Source organism: Bos indicus, chromosome 16 (genome assembly GCF_029378745.1).
Source record: "Bos indicus isolate NIAB-ARS_2022 breed Sahiwal x Tharparkar chromosome 16, NIAB-ARS_B.indTharparkar_mat_pri_1.0, whole genome shotgun sequence".
NCBI lineage: Eukaryota > Metazoa > Chordata > Mammalia > Artiodactyla > Bovidae > Bos > Bos indicus.
In genome coordinates, this window is record NC_091775.1 from 25,170,632 (window position 1) to 25,188,017 (window position 17,386).

Sequence of the window (17,386 nt, forward strand, 5' to 3'; positions counted from 1 at the left end):
CCATAGTTCTTCAGACATTCTATCCATCAGATCTAATCCCATGAATCTATTTGTCGCTTTCACTGTATAATCTTAAAGGATTTGATTTAGGTCCTACCTGAACGGTCCGGTGGTTTTCCCTACTTTCTTCAATTTAAGTCTGAATTTGGCAATAAGGAATTCATGATCTGAGACACAGTCAGCTCCTGGTTTTATTTTTGCTGACTGTATAGAGCTTCTCCATCTTTGGCTGCAAAGAATATAATCAACCTGATTTTGGTATTGACCATCTGGTGATGTCCATGTGTAGAGTCTTCTCTTGTGTTGTTGGAAGAGGGTGTTTGCCATGACCAGTGTGTTCTCTTGGCAAAACTCTATTAGCCTTTGCCCTGCTTCATTCTGTGTTCCAAGGCCAAATTTGCATGTTACTCCAGGTGTTTCTTGACTTCCTACTTTTTCTTCCCAGTCCCCTATGATATAAAGGTCATCTTTTTTGGGTGTTAGTTCTAGAAGGTCTTGTAGGTCTTCACATAATCATTCAACTTCAGCTTTTTCAGCATTGGTGCTTGGGGTATAGATTTGGATTACTATTGAATGGTTTGCCTTGGAAACAAACAGAGATCATTTTCGTTTTTGAGACTGCATCCAAGTACTGCATTTCAGACTCTTTTGTTGACCGTGAGGGCTACTCTATTTCTTCTAAGGGATTCTTGCCCACAGTAGTAGATATAATGGTCATCTGAATTAAATTCACCCATTCCAGTCCATTTGAGTTCACTGATTCCTAAAATGTCAATGTTCACTCTTGCCATCTCCTGTTTGACCACTTCCAATTTACCTTGATTCATGGACCTAACATTCCAGGTTCCTATGCGATATTGTTCTTTACAGCATCAGACTTTACTTCCATCACCAGTCACATCCACAACTGGGCATTGTTTCTGCTTTGGCTCAGCTTCTTCATTCTTTATGGATTTATTTCTCTACTCATCTCCAGTAGCATATTGGGCACCTACCGACCAGGGAAGTTTGTCTTTCAGTGTCCTATCTTTTTGCCTTTTCATACTGTTCATGGGGTTCTCAAGGCAAGAATACTGAGGTGGTTTGCCATTTCCTTCTCCCGTGAACCACATTTTGTCAGAACTCTACGTGGCATGGCTCACAGTTTCATGAGTTAGACAAGGCTGTGATCCAAGTGGTGAGTTTGGATAGCTTTCTGTAATGGTGGTTTCCATTCTATCTGCCCTCTGGCGGATACTCCACTGTGTTGCTCAGTCTCAAACCCCCTCAGAATCAGATCCTTTTGTGTTGCAGTGGTTTGAAGCAAGGAACACCCATGTTTTGCTCACACCCAGCTGTTTCCAGTTGTCTCCACTCCCAGGAGACCTTGTGTTAGAGAGCCTAAGATAACATGTTACCTTTTCCAGTCCTTGTAGGGTCTCCATGAGGTAGATGTGATAATCAGCATTTCAAAGGGCAATGAACAAAGATTCAGGTCAACTAAGAGGACACATGAAGCCTGTTAAAGCTTCTTAAGGGAATTCCCTGGTGGTCCAGTGGTTAAACATCTGCTCTGCAATGCAGGGGAAGTTCTATCCATGGACAGGGAACTAAGATCCCACAAGCTGCAGAGCTGAACTGAGCCCACATGCTACAACTACAGAATCCGTGAGCTCCTATGAAATATCCTGCCTGCCGCAACTAACGGAGAAGGCAATGGCACCCCACTCTAGTACTCTTGCCTGGAAAATCCCATGGACGCAGGAGCCTGGTAGGCTGCAGTCCATGGGGTCGATAAGAGTCGGACACGACTAAGCGACTTCACTTTCACTTTTCACTTTCATGCATTGGAGAAGGAAATGGCAACCCACTCCAATGTTCTTGCCTAAAGAATCCCAGGGACGGGGGAGCCTGGTGGGCTGCCGTCTATGGGGTTGCACACAGTCGGACACGACTGAAGGGACTTAGCAGCAGCAGCCGCAACTAAGGCCTGACAGCCAAATAAATAATTATGTTAAAAAACGGTGCTTTTGGAAGGTCTTTCTAAGAGCTGTGTGTGGGATGGACTGGAAGTGGGCAAGAGAGGAAAGGTCAGGCAGGTGTGACAGCATGTGACTTAAGTGGGGTGGAGGTCACAGGTGCAGAGAGGCATATGGAGAGCCCAGGTTGCCAGCATGCCACAGGTGCTGTTTGACCTTTGGTCCTAAGTTCCCTTCTAGCTTTTTCATCACCGCTCTCCTGCACAGACCCCGAGTGCTTCCTGATGGCTGTCTCCTGCTTCTTTGCTCTGAACATGCTTCCACTTGAAGAGGGTTAAGTGTCAGCCCCTCAGAGTCCCACCTGGGGAACACGGTATCTAGTCATCCCTACTGCCTACCCCTCAAGGGCACCAAGGGCTTCCTCTCTGGTGGGCATTTCTGTTGGGCTTTAAAAACAATAACCTTGCTCCTTTACTTTGATGGTGAGCCTACTATGGTTTCTGATTCTGGAGGGTCTCCTTTTTCCAACAGGTTGATTAAAGTCGTTAAAAAAAAGTAGCTGTTACTACTTGCACAAGGGTTATTTGAGTTGGTTTTTTTGGTCCTTTTAAAATACTATTATATAGAAGTTTATCTGTTCCATTATAAATGCAATTCATGATCATCACAGCAAATATTGAAGACATCAGAAATGTAGAAGAAAAAATCGCCCATTGTTACTGTTTATAAATTTTATTTTATTTTATTTTTTTTGTCGTTTGTTTAAGGTAGCCATGATCTATATGATATATCATGATCTGTATGATAGAATCATATATATCATATATAATGCATGTATTTTTGTATATAATTTATATATACAAATATGTATCTGTTGACTAAAGAAAAATGCACAGCCTAAAAGTTGTGAGTGAAGTCTTATTGGAGGATCTTACTGAGGACTATAACGTGGGAGACAGCCTCTCAGATAGCTCCAAGGAACTGCTCCAAAGAGGTAAGGGAGGAGTCAGACACATGGAGGAGTCAGTAATCCAAGGATTACTGCTAATCACAAAGAATAGAAATCTCAAGTTAATGATTTTAGACTTTTCTATGTTTGAGAAGATGCAGGAATCTGAGCTCATTGAAATGATTCCTTAGATATGCATCTTACCTATCTAGGGCCAGTATCTAAAGCACAGAATGCTCTTTTTCGCCATCCTGAATTGCCCTCAGGGCACACCTTCCTTGGGCAGCTGCAAGGACTGATGGCATGATTCTTGTAAAACTGGGTTGGTGGGCAACATTTTTTGTTTACTGAAAGGGCAGACAGCATTTCCTGTCCACATGCCACATGTCACACATATACATGTATATCTATGAATTATGAGCTTATAAATATGTATCTAGGAATTGTAAACCATGTATCATATTTATAGTCCTCCAACCTGTTCAAAAGTCATTTTTGATGGCTTCCTAATGTTACATGACACTTTGTAAAGACCACTTTATACTATTTGACACTCAGGCTATAATCCAACTTTGTTACCAGTGAAAGTCTAGTAGACACAATTGTGGCTTCCCAGGTAGCTCAGTGGTAAAGAATCCACCTGCCAATGCAGAAGACACAGAGATGCGGGTTCAATCCCTGGGTCGGGAAGATCCCCTGGAGAAGGGAATGGCAGCCCACTCCCGTATTCTTGTCTGGAGAATCACGTGGACCGAGGAGCCTGGTGGGCTACAGTCCCTGGGGTAGCAAAGACTTGGATAGGACTGAGTGACTGAGTACATACACACTGTTGTATGCAGAGCATTGTAAGATTATTTTTCTATAAGTTAGATTTCTCAAGTGGAATTATTGACTTGTGGGGTATAGGCATTTTTTCAGCATTTTGACCAATTGCTATCAAAACAATTCTTCCCACCTGCCTCCAACTTGTTATGTGAGAAAGATCCTTGGCTCTGGCCTTTACCAGGGTCATTTGGTGCAGGACATACTTTATATTTCCTGCATTTTAACCTTAATAAGTCACTGGTTTGTACATGTTTGAATTATTTATGACTGGTAAGAGAAAAAAAATAATCAGAGATTCTTACAATTTATTCAGATTTCAGCATCTGAGAGGGATTGATCAGCACTTTTATGACCGCAGCAGCACCACTATCTGGGCAAATCCTTATTACCCAGCTGGTAATTTCATCCTGGAAATGAACCTCTTTTTGGAGTTACAAATGTTCTGAGTTAATACAAGGAAAGTATTAAAGGTGATTTGGGAATAAGAACGCATATAGATTTTAGGTAATGAAGACTTTTAAAATAAATACAATTGTCCATAAAATTATTTGGAATGTGATGGTAGCTATTACACTTCTTCAGTCTCTGACGTTAATACTGATGAGTAAAGAAAGTTGAAAGAATCAACTGAAAAGCTACAGTTTTCTTCTGAATGTTTATATTTTATCATGTATTGTTGTGTATTTTAGGAAAAATGGGAAACAAAAGATTTCCAGAGTGCCTTAACACGTTAACACACAAATCCATCTTATTGGGTTTTACAATGCCATTGAGTCCTGTTGAGTTTTGCTCATGTGGTTTTGTCCCCACCATTATGGAACTGTGTTGTATTTGAAATGGAAATTATTCTGCAGACTTTGTTTCTTTTTTGATTATGCCTCTTTTAAGCCATGTAAAAGTAATTGTAACTGACAGGGACAAACAGTACAAATTCCAAGTATGATAAAGAAGAGAATGGGATTTGAAAGCAAAAGGAATTTTGAGAATAACAATAGGAGGAAGGAATCATGAACCTGTTTTGTTGTTTTGTTTTTTTTTAGATGCAAGTAAGTTTTGAACTATTCTGGTAAAACTGAACAAGAATTCTCACTGATGTAACATGTGAATGAATGAACTCACCTATAATTTTGTGGTTTCTTGAATATCATTGAATATATTGAATAAATGTGATTCTCAATTGTACTTTTTCTTTGGTATTTCTTTTAAAAATTACTTATCTATTTATTTATTTTTGGCTGCGTTTGGTCTTAGTTTCAGCATACAGGCTCTTTACTGCAGCGTGTGGACTTCTCTCTAGCTGCAGCGCCCGGTTTAGTTGCCCCTGCTGCATGTGGGATCTTAGTTCCCCTACCAGGGATGGAACCCGTGTCCCCTGCACTAGCACTGAGCCACCAGGAAAATCCCAAACATGGCCTGATTTTGTGACAAGAGCCTGACGTCAGTGCCTTACAAGGATTTGTTGTTATTGTTCAGTTGCTAAGTTGTGTCCCACTCTTTGTGACCCCATGGACTGCAGCACGCCAGGCTTCCCAATCCTTCACCATCTCCCTGAGTTTGCTCAAATTCATGTCCATTGAGTGAGTGATGCCATCCAACCATCTCATCCTCTGCTGCCCCTTCTCCTGCCTTAAATCTTTCCCAGCATCAGGGTCTCTTCCAGTGAGTCAGCTCTTCCGCATCAGGTGGCCAAAGTATTGGAGCTTCAGCTTCAGCATCAGTCCTTCCAATGAATATTCAGGGGTGATTTCCTTTGGGATTGACTGGTTTGTTCTTGCTGTCCAAGGGACTCTCAAGAGTCTTCTGCACCACAATTCGAAAGGATTATCGAGGACATCCCCTGCTGCCTTGAAGAAGCCTCGGGACCTTGTGCCAGTGTCCTCTGTCGTAGCCGGGGTTCCTGGCAAATGCAGCTGCATCTCTGAGGCTTTGTGCCTGGAGGAGCCAACCAAGTGTGCAGTCCTATAGAGGGCAGTCTCCGCTCGGCTTTGCTGTTCGGAGCTGCGGGCTGCGGCCCTGAATACCTGGGCTTTCAGGTCCCGAGACCCTGGTCGCGTGTCTCGCCCTCAGATTCCCACCCGCCCAAAGCTCCCCGGCCCCAGCAGCCGTAGATGAGGAGAGTGGCTGAAGGCAGCCGGGCACCCTGCGAAGGCCACCGGGTGCCAGTTGCTCCCTATTACCAAGAAAGGGATCTGCCGGCTGCCTGATGAGTACTGCGAACTTTAAAAAAAAATTTAGGTTAAATAAACAACCCACAAATACGTAAATAAAATGGTCCCTTGTAGCGATCATGCGGGAGGGTACCTCGCTTTGCAGCCGTAGGCGGCGGAAGTGGAGGAGGCGGTGGGAGGTGCTCCCACCTCCCACCCTCAGATCCCCCGGGCCACCCCTCGGGAGAAGGACGCGACATTCCGATCGGCCGGAAAGGGGTTCAGAAGTCGTCCTTCCTTTGGACTCTCGGCCAAGGACCGCACCTCCCCCAGCACCCCCGGGCGGCGGGCGCGCTCCCGCCGGGCTCAAGTTGGCACGTCTCTGGTGGGCCCCGCCGCGCCAGCGATCGCTGGGCCATGGGCGCCGCCGGCTCCTCGGCTCTGGCCCGCCCGGGCCTCCCCGCGCCGCCCGGGCCCCGCTGGCTGGGGGTGGCCGCCCTGGGACTGGCCGCTGTGGCGCTGGGAGCCGTCGCCTGGCGCCGCGCGCGGTCCCGGCGGCGCGGGCGGCTGCAGCAGGTGGGCACGGTGAGCGAGCTGTGGATCTACCCGATCAAGTCCTGCAAGGGGGTGTCGGTGGACGCGGCCGAGTGCACGGCCCTGGGGCTGCGCAGCGGCCACCTGCGGGACAGGTAGGGCTGGGCGCGGGAACAGCGCGGGATGGGCTCGGAACGCCAGCGGGAGCGGAGGAGGCCTGCAGGATCCTTCCCTTACAAAATGGGATATGGCGAGGGGGGTGACGGAGGCAGGCAAGGAAATAGAGAAAAGGCGGCCATCACCTCCCAACGGCAGACCCAGGGTCCCGACCCGCCTTCGGGATATAGCTGTATTTCCACCTCCCACCGGCTCTCTCAGGGCTTGCGCTCCAGAGTAAGTGCGGCATCTTCTTATCTGTCCCCAGGTGTTTGCCGGTGCGCGAGCAAACTTCAACGTAGTCTAGCGGGAAACGCGAGCTTCACAGGCTTAGTCCTGGCCACTCTATTTTTAGCAATTATCTCTTGAGAACTTGGGGACACAAGGAGCCATGGAGCCCAGCCTTCAAGGAGCACACCAAGGTGGAGCACATAATCGTAATAACAGCAGTTAAAGCTTGAGCTTCTTGCAGCTTAAAAAGTGCTATTGCTTATGTTATTTTCTCTAATTCTCTCATGCACTCTTTTATGAGTCAACAACAACAACAACAAAAAAACCCCTGAGATTCAGAGCCACACCACCATGAGTGGAATCATGGTTCCTGTTTCCTTTAGCATGCTGGTGCTTTGTAAACAGTGGTTTTATTCTACCTGGGTGGTCATGACCTGGGTGAATTCCTGGGGTTCAGCGAAGATGGCCAGGGCCCCAAGCAAGCAGCTTTGTCCTCCTCTGGGTCTGGCTTCAGCCCCATTGTAAGGCTGCACTTCAGACTCCCTCCCAGACCAGCCCTCAGTTTCTGCAGGGAACAGGCAGGACAGATGCAGGCTGTACATTTCCCTCTTCTGGCTGCCCAGAGGGTAATTCATGAGGTAGTGGAAAGGTGAGCTGTTTTTGTTACCATCGCATCAGAAAATGTGATAAAGAAAAGCAAACACAGGCTTGCAGTCCTAGATGATAATTGACTCAATATGACAAGTGCCAGGGAAGCCAGAGGAAGGAACGGGTGGAAGGACTTCCTAGCTGGAACTGAAAATGTGGTCTATACACACTCTATTATTTACCCAGGAATGATGTTCTGATCCATGCTACAGCATAGATCTTGAAAACATCATGTTAAGTGAAATAAGCCAGATACAAAAAGACAAACACTATATCATTCCAGTTATATGAAATATCTAGAATAGGCAAATTCACAGAGAGGGAAAGTGAACTAGAGATAGCCAGGGGCAGGGGCCAGATGGGAATGAAATAGGTAATTATTGCTTCATGGATACAGAGTATCTGTTTGGGATGATGAAAAGGTTCTGGAAATAGATAGTGGTGATGGTTGCACAACATTGTGAAATTATTTAATGCCACTGAATTCTGTGCTTAAATATGGTTGCTGCTGTTGCTGCTGCTAAGTCGCTTCAGTCATGTCCGACTCTGTGCGACCCCATAGACGGCAGCCCACCAGGCTCCCCCATCCCTGGGATTCTCCAGGCAAGAACACTGGAGTGGGTTGCCATTTCCTTCTCCAATGCATGAAAGTGAAAAGTGAAAGTGAAGTCGCTCAGTCGTGTCTAAGACCCTATTTTTTTCATGTCCATTCTCTGTTGTTGGAGATTTACACTGTGTTTACTTTTGGCATCGTGAATAATGCTGCAGTGAACATTGGTGCGCAAGTACCTATTTGAGTCCTTGCTTTTAGTTCTTCTGGGTATATACCTAAGAATATGCTGGATATTTTATGCTGTGTGTATTTTACCACAGCGAAAAAATTGAAAAGGAAAAGAAAGGCTGGCATATGTGAGATCACAGATGGTGAGAATGACTGGAAGGGCAGCTGGATTGTAAAAGGTCTTGCAGAAGAGTGAGATTTATTCTAAAAACTGGAACTATGGGGAACTTTGTATGAGGGTGACATGATTAGATTTGTATTTTAGAAATACAAGACTATCACTGTTACAAGGAAGGATTAGCAGAAAGAATATTCAAATGCTGGTACCAGGGATCTGGGACAGGATAGAACTATCTGTGTCCAGGATGAAGAACTGCTAAGAGGAAGTTCCTTTAGGACAGGACTTACATGAAGTTTATTTTTTAGCAGGGCTGAGCAACTCAGCCACCTGCTGGAGGTGGTGATCTTGAGTATCTGCCATATTTTTTACTTCTGTCTGTGGATCTCAGGGGAGGGAGAGAGTGGGACAAATGGAGAAGTAGCATCAGTGTATATATACTATCAGGTGTAAGATGGATAGCTGGCGAGAAGTCGCTGTGTGGCATGGGGAACCCAGTCAGGCACTCTGTGATAAACTGGAGGGATGGGATGGCAGGAAGGGAGTGAGGCTCTGGAGGGACGGGATGTGTGTATAATTACAGCTGATTTGCACTGTTGTATGGCAGAAACCCCTGGTGGCTCAGAAGTTAAAGAGTCTTCCTGCAATGCGAGAGACCTGGGTTCGATCCTTGGGTCGGGAAGATCCCCTGGAGAAGGAAATGGCAACCCACTCCAGTATTCCTGCCTGGAGAATCCCATGGACGGAGGAGCCTGGTGGGCTACAGTCCACGGGGTCGCAAAGAGTTGGACACGACTGAGCGCCTTCACTCACTCACTCACTCACATGGCAGAAACCAGCACAACATTATAAAAATTAAGAAAATGAAAAATAAAAAAATATGAATGGCCAAATAAAAGATACATGCAAAAAAAAAAAAAGAAACACAAGCTGACTCCAGTCATAATCATTCCACTCAGTGTGAATCTCCAGTTCAGTTCAGTCACTCAGTCATGTCTAACTCTTTGTGACCCCATGGACTGCAGCACGCCAGGCCTCCCTGTCCATTACCAACTCCCGGAGTTGACTCAAACTCATGTCCATTAAGTCGGTGATGCCATCCAACTATCTCATCCTCTGTTGTCCCCTTCTCCTCCGGCCTTCTGTCTTTCCCAGCATCAGGGTCTTTCCATTCAGTATGAATAGAAATGACCAAAATGTTAGTGTGTCTAGCTTCCTGGATAGCTGAAGCGCCCTCTATGCAAATGCATCATTTTTTTTTTTTTTTCCTGGAAACATTTCTTTTGCTCTTCTTTCTCTATTTCTGTTTGTTCTGGGAAGTACCTCTAGACCCTGAGTACTGAGCCAGAAAAGAATATTGTCCACATTAACAATAGCCCTTTTGATAAATTGCAGAAGTCACAGCTAACTTTTTTGAAAGGTGGGAGTGGATTTGGCGAAGTGTAAGTGGCATTGATTGCTGTTCAGCTCGACTCCACAGTCTGCGGACAATACTGCAGTGTCTTGTTTCCATCAGCAGGAATGCCTCCTGGTGCCAGGAACCATGCTTCCTCGTCTTTCTCTGAGATATCATCTACTTAGGGCAATTAAGAGGAAGATATAACTTCTTTGATTTTTGTGCCATCAAGGAGCTCAGAATGTTCTGCAGATATTTTGTTCGATGCATGAGTGATTATTAAACACTATGAAATGAACTGACAGATTCGGTCTTGCTGGACTGATGAACTGATGTTTAGGACAGACAGATGCACAGACACACGAGGCTTACAGTGAGGAAATCAAAGATGATGGTGCACCCCTGAAGCCCCCCCAGAGATGGGCTGTCTGTCATGGTGGTCCGTGAATATCTTGTGTTTTGAAAATGGCAGGTTTTGGCTTGTGATCAACAAGGAGGGGAATATGGTTACAGCTCGACAGGAACCCCGCCTGGTCCTGATTTCCCTGACCTGTGAGGGTGACACGCTGACCCTCAGTGCAGCCTACACCAAAGACCTGCAGCTGCCCGTCAAGACACCCACCACAAATGTGGTGCACAGGTGCAGGTAAGGAAAGGATAGATCTTAATCTTGGCGTGAATATTTCTTCGTACAGTTTTGGCAAATTGTGGGCTGTGGAGGGAATTCAGAGAAATGTTATCAGTAATTGACTATTGATTGCAAATGTACCATATGTAGGGTCAAGTTCTCAACATGCTGATGATCTAAAAGAAGGTGGGAAAGGGGGCAACTTCAGAAAAATATGCGTCGATGTGGGACAGAGAAAAAAATGTCTTTTGCAGTAAACTATGGGAACAAAGGCATATTGACATAACATCACCAGAGGATAAAGGATGCAAATCGGGGCAGAAGGAGTGGAGAGAGGATCCTAGAAGAGGTGAGGTTAGATCCATGTATTACCTTAGGATCATCTCTGTGTTGCTTGGAAAGACTGGGAACTTTCCAAATTTGAGTTATGGAAGGAGTCACAAATGGCTATATGACCAATGATATTTAGTCCTAATGAAAGGAACTTCCAGAATAGAAAAGAATGTCTGTGATCAGAAGAGTGATCTGACCTGCAGATGCGTAGGGGTCCCTGTAATAGTGAGAGTAGATATTCAGCCAGGAGGCTGCTCTATACAGAGGCTCTTTCCTTAACATCAGAAGGACTAGGGGGCAATTATTCCAGGAAAAGTGGCTCTGTCTTAAGAAATCATGTCTAGAGTTGGGTTTTTTTAAATCTTATTATGGGAAAGCCAAAATGTGATCTGATTATACTGTTGTAATAATGTCTGCATTTTGAATTAAAATGCAACATGAATGCTAAATTAGTCCACAGCTTATTATAGAGAATAATAAACATCAAAAAAATGTAGTTACTTGACTGGAAAGAAAATGAGGTTACCTAAAAAATTCTAAAAACCCCCAAAACTCATAAAATGCAAAATTAGTATAATTTCCATAATATCAGAATTGTAAATATAATGTTTAATTTTAATTTGGGTCTTCCCCTGTGGCTCAGCAGTGAAGAATCTGCCTGCTAATACGGGAGACTCGAGTTCAATCCCTGGGTCAGGAAGATCCCCTGGAGTAGGAAATGCAACCCACTCCCGTATTCTTGCCTGGAAAATCCCATGGATAGAATGAGGCTGGCCGCTACAATTCATGGGTTTGCAAACAATCAGACATGACTTAGTGACTCAACAACATTTTGGTGGTTTTTCTGATTATAAAAGTTATACATATTCATTGTTTAAAATTGGAAAATACCAAAAAAAAGAAAACCCTTATGAGACAACCATAATTCGTATTTTGATGTATCTTCTTTCTGTCTTTAATCGCTAATACTTTAAAAACCATTGAAATAGTACAGAAGACTGTCTTGAATATGATTCACACACTTAAGTGGACATGTTGAGTATTTTTCAGATTGTTAAAAAAAGTCTTCAAACATACCATTTTCATGTTGGTGTGATATTTCATCCCATGAATGTCTTTGAATGCCTTTTGACAAGTCCCCAAGATTAAACATTTGGATTGTTTTCAGTTTTTTTCTAGGTATGAAGAAGAATGTGATGAATAACTTGGCATAAATGTCTGTTCATATCTTTTATTATGTCCTTAGGGGAAAATTTTTAGCAGTGGTTTCACCAACAACAAGAGTATGACTCCTGTAGACTTTTATTTATTTATTTGGCTGTGCTAGGTCTTCGTTGCGTGGACTTTATCTAGTTGTGGTGAGCAGGGACTACTCTAGTTGTGGTGCGCGGGCTTTTCATTGCGGTGGCTTCTGTTGCAGAGCATGGGCTCAAGGGCATGCGGGCTACCGGTAGTTGCAGCTCCCAAGCTCTAGAGGGCTGGCTCAGTCGCTGTGGTGCATGGACTTAGCTGCTCTGCAGCATATAAGATCTTCCCAGATCTGTGTCATCTGCATTGTCAGGTGGACTCTTTACCGTTGGGTCACCAGAGAAGCCCTCCTGTAGACATAGAGAGTATATACATGCATTTGTATGTATATACATACATATATATGTATATACTGCTAAATCATTTTGCAGAGTGGTTATACCAGGTATATATTTACCAGCAGTTTATAAGTATATGTGTCTCATTTCTTTTTGACCATTATGTTAAGAAATCTTTTGCCATTTTTGTGAGAAAAAACGGTAATTTCTTATGATTTAATTTGTATTTTTGATTGTCTGAGGCAAATTTTTTAATATGCCTATTGCACTGTGTATTTCATGTTTCTCCATCATCTGGTTCCTGCTTGCCTGCTAGGGTGAGATATTTACCCATAATTTCTTGTGGTTAACCATTTTTCATTTAACTATTGGTTCACTTGGAATCACATGGAAGCTTTTCCTGGTCCCATACAGGCTTTTGGTCCATTCCCCCAAAGACTACACAACGGCATGTTGGGAAATTGCAAAATAAGGAGGCTTAGACATGCTATAGATGAAAGATGCCAAAAATGCTTTGAACTTAGATTTCCTTTAGCAACCCAGGCTATTCTCTTGTGAAGGAGCTGTAACTTCAGCTCACTTTCCTAAAGATTTGTGATGCGTTTGGAGGGCCAAAACTTTCCAAAGTTCATGATCATAGTCACTACACTTGTTTTCACAGCTTCAGATAGATGTTTTCAGAAGTTTTATGAGCCCAAATTCTCGTATCTTCTCATACCTAAAAAAGGCAATAAACTCTGCCCCTTGTGACTTGCAGCAACCTTCTACTAAGATGTGTGCTTGATCGCGCAAATGCTCTGTCACCAAAATCACAAAGGAGCAGACCTCCTCCCACCTCTATGGAACATTTCCTCAGAGCTATCTGAGAGGCTGTCTCCTGGGCCATAGTCCTCAGTAAGTCCCCAAATTAAACTGAACTCGCAGCCCTCATGTTGTGCATTTTTTCAATTGACACCCCCAATTGGCCCCCTAGGTACCCCCAGCTCTTAGCATACCTCACCCACATCACCCCCAACTCTGGCTGGCTCCCGGTATGCACTTCCAGCACACTTTGGCAGACAGTACATACAGTGAGCAGGTACAGGTAGGTAGCTTAAATCTGCAGGCCCAGGAAAGCCCACAAACATAAGTGTTAGTGCCACTTTTGAAGGGAGAAAGGGAATCTGACAGCATTTGGTCTCATGGGTTTCAGGACTGAGAGAAAGCATACAAGCTTAAGAATCCTGCCATATAAGAGAGCAAGAAGCATGGAGTAGGTGTATCCGGAGAAGGCCTGAGAAAGTCTCAGAATACCCACCAGGACTGAGGCAAGGTGTTTCTCTCTGGAAAACAGTTGGTAAAGACTGGAGGAGGTGACTGCTACTTCAGATGCAAAGCCAGCAACACAAAACTCTAAGGAATGCAAAAAAATCATTCAAACATTATATCGCCAAAGAATCGTAATAATTTTTCACTAATCTATTTCAAAGACATGGATATCTGTGATGTGCCCGATTAACTGAAAATAGCTGTTTTAAAGACTCTCAGTGATATATAAGAGAACATAGACAATTTGATTAAATCATGGAAACTATAAGTGGACAAAATGAGAAGTTAAAGAGGTAGAAATCATAAAAAAAAAAAAAAGAACCAAACAAATTCTGGAGGGGAAGAATAAAATGAATGAAATTAAAAATGCGGTGGAGTGCATCAACAGCTGAATGGATCAAGCGAAGGAAAGAATGTGAGAATAAACACAGGATCTTTGAAATTATCTGGTCAGAAGAGAACAACAAAAAGAGTGAATAAAACCTATGCGGTCTATGGGGATATCATTAAAAGAAACAATTTGTGAATTATTGGAGTTCCCATAGGAGAAGAGAGGAGAAGGCAATGGCACCTCACTCCAGTACTCTTGCCTGGAAAATCCCAGGGATGGAGGAGCCTGGTGGGCTGCAGTCCATGGGGTCGCTAAGAGTTGGACACGACTTCACTTTCACTTTCACTTTTCACTTTCATGCATTGGAGAAGGATATGGCAACCCACTCCAGTGTTCTTGCCTGGAGAATCCGAGGGACGGGGGAGCCTGGTGGGCCTCTGTCTATGGGGTCGCACAGAGTCGGACACGACTGAAGTGACTTAGCAGCAGCAGCAGCAGCAGGAGAGGAGAAATAGAAGGTGGGAGAAAGATTATTTAAAGCTAAGAAATTTCCAAATCTGGGAGAGATTTTCTATCAATCAATGTGATGAAAGGGCTTCTCTGGTTGGCAGAGATTTTTTAGATATGACATGAGAAGCACAAACAAGAAAAGCAAAAATAAATAAATGGGACTCCATTAAACTAAAAAACTTCTGCACAACAAAAGAAAACTCTCAGCAAAATGAGAAGAAATATTTGCAAAACATGTATCTGGTAAGGGGTTAATAACTCAACAGGATAAAAACGCAAACAGTCCAATTAAAAATGGGCAGAGGAACTAAGTAGACATTTCATATAGAAGACATAGGTCCCTTGACTCTGTCCTCTTTCCCAAACTTCAGCATTTTCGAAACATGATCATGATTTACGTTAAATTATAAACCACTTACTTACTTACTTGATGTTTTTCTTTAAATTTATTCAACTTTTTAAAAACCTGAAATATGGAAGGAAGGGTTAGTTGCTCAGTTGTGTCTGATTCTGCGATCCCGTGGTCTGTACGCCACCAGGCTCCTCTGTCCATGGGATTCTCCAGGCAAGAATACTGGAATGGATTGTCATTCTTTTCTCCAGGGGATCTTCCCAACCCAGGGATCCAACCCAGGTCTTCTGCATCTCCTGCATTGGCAGGTGGATTCTTTACCACTGAGCCACCTAGGAAGCCCCTATTATCATTATACCAGCCTTTTAATAAAGATTTCTGTCCAACTGAGTGAACCATATTTTTGCAGCAATTTTATTTTATACTAATACATTAGATTTCTTCTGGAGAACTCCTTCTCTTTTCAAACACATGATCTCATTTTATTCTGCCTGCATTCCTTCCAGGCAAGGAATCATAAGACTGCATCTGCATCTCAGGTTTATAAAATAGATAAGCAATGAGGATTTACTCTATAGCACAGGGAATCACATCCAACATCTTACAATAACCTATAATGGAGTATAATCTGAAAAAAAGCTGAGCCAATATATTGTGCACCTGAAATTAACCCAATATTGTAAATCAACTATAAAAAAAAATGCAGAAAAGAGGGATTGAACTTCTGTCTTTATTTGGGTTTCCATGTGGCTCAGAGTAAGGGCCAGGCTAAAATGATGTCTTCTGGTAATGAAGGAATTACAGCGACGTCACAGCGAGGTGCAACCTTTTGGATCTGTGCAGCATTGGCAGGGTATCCAGGTTGTCAAAGTCATGCCTGTTCTTTGTCCCTGTCCCTTGCAGAGTGCACGGCTTGGAGATCGAGGGCAGAGACTGTGGTGAGGCTGCGGCCCAGTGGATAACAAACTTCCTGAAGACACAGCCCTACAGGCTGGTGCACTTTGAACCCCACATGCAACCGAGAAATTCTCACCAAGTAGAAGACGCATTCTCACCCACGGACCAGGTCAGGAAGGCAGGCTTCCTTGGAAGTGGAGAGCATGGCACATATCTGCTGAGCTCAGTTCTCATCTTTTATCTTTTGTGATCTCTCATGACAAAAGCTGTTACTTTTGCCATAAGCTATTGGTAAAAAATAAAGCCCTTCCCTTGGGAGCATCATCTGTGTTTCTTGATTTGGAGGACTCTTGCATTTTTGCCCGAGAGCAAAAATTCCTATTTACAGAAGCTTCTGGTGCCAACATGGCTTCAAAACTCTTCTAGGTCAGCATCTTTCCCAATCCCTCTGTAATTTCATGAGGAATCCAGCCTTTTTACACTGGGATTGCCATGTTGTGTCAGATCTCAGTTGGGCAAATGAGTGTGGCTATGGAGATCCACAGATTTTAAATGACCAGACTGGCCCTTAAAGGAATAAGGCTTTAAGAATTCATCCTAAGAGTGAAACATACAAGGCTTCGTGGCACCTTTGCCACAGCCATGTTGAATGCTGATTTGCAGGTTGCATGAAAAATACATATCCATAGAACCAGTGAATATTTTTTTATCATACCTAATGAGGTCATCAAACCCAACCACCTTATTAAAATCAACATATGAGAGTTCAGAGGATGAGAAAAGGGGAAGCTCTAAGATTCTGAGACCCCGTTTTCTTCACTCCATCATGCAGTTCCTGTTATCTGCAAGGCTATTTAAAGCTTCTGAATTGCTGTGACTTTGCTATAAAAAGGAATAGAGAAATACTTAGAAAGATTGCGTGGGGAGGTAGGGTGAGGGAGGGGTGGAAGGTTCCAGGAACCAGACCCCTGTGACCTCTGAGAAATGCCTTTATGTGTGTCATGCTCTAACAATTCTTCTTTCCTCCTCAGATCCCATACTCAGATGCCAGCCCTTTCTTGATCCTTTCTGAGGCATCATTGGCAGATCTCAACTCCAGGCTAGAGAAGAAAGTTAAAATAGCCAACTTCAGGCCCAATATCGTAATTTCAGGCTGTGGTGTCTATGCAGAGGTAACACTATGCCTTCCTTGCTCCTTTCCTGGGACTTAACTTTTTTTTTTAAGGTGTGAGTCTTTGATGCTTGATTAGGTTATTCTGAAGGATGCATATCTTTTGGGAAGACTACAGTGCCTCCTGGTGGAGAAATGTACACAGAACAGGCTGGGGCACTCAGCTGAGGTGCCCAGCATTTTGGACTGTTGTGAAACATACAAGCAGTTTAGTTGCTAAGTGTGCCAGATTCTTGCAACCCCATGGACTGTAGCCTGCAGGCTCCTCTGCCCATGGTATTCTCCAGGCAAGAATACTGGAATGGGTATACAAGAGACTCATTTTATGATTAAAAAAGCAAAAACGAAACTCCGCAGTTTATATGTGAAGAATAATGCACACTATCAGAGTTAAAATTCTGGGTCTGGAACTTTCTCTCTGGCTTGTGATCAACAAAGGACTGGGCGGGTTTGTTTTAACTCTGGATTCTTGTCTTCAGCCCCTTCCCTGTGAGGGTAAGATGGTCAGGACCACAATCAGATGTCCT

General features: G+C 43.8%; 2 protein-coding genes across 6 annotated transcripts in view; both read left to right on the forward strand.

Annotated features, from left to right (window-relative positions):
- The window catches only part of MTARC2 (mitochondrial amidoxime reducing component 2), a 42,983-nt gene extending 38,069 nt beyond the window's left edge, over positions 1 to 4,914 (forward strand). Inside the window, exon 8 of the mRNA XM_070767981.1 lies at positions 4,046 to 4,914. The gene's annotated coding sequence lies outside the window, so the exon portion shown is untranslated. The remainder of the gene's footprint in view (positions 1 to 4,045) is intronic.
- Positions 4,915 to 5,045: 131 nt separating this feature from the next.
- The window catches only part of LOC139176340 (mitochondrial amidoxime-reducing component 1-like), a 45,438-nt gene continuing 33,097 nt past the window's right edge, over positions 5,046 to 17,386 (forward strand). For 4 of the 5 annotated variants that reach the window (XM_070767978.1, XM_070767977.1, XM_070767976.1 and 1 more), the window contains exons 1-4: positions 5,046 to 6,568; positions 10,216 to 10,389; positions 15,695 to 15,857; positions 16,720 to 16,860. In XM_070767978.1, the coding sequence (XP_070624079.1) occupies positions 6,297 to 6,568; positions 10,216 to 10,389; positions 15,695 to 15,857; positions 16,720 to 16,860 (750 nt within the window). In that variant the 5' untranslated portion in view covers positions 5,046 to 6,296. The remainder of the gene's footprint in view (positions 6,569 to 10,215; positions 10,390 to 15,694; positions 15,858 to 16,719; positions 16,861 to 17,386) is intronic. The other variant, XM_070767979.1, reaches the window with a different exon arrangement.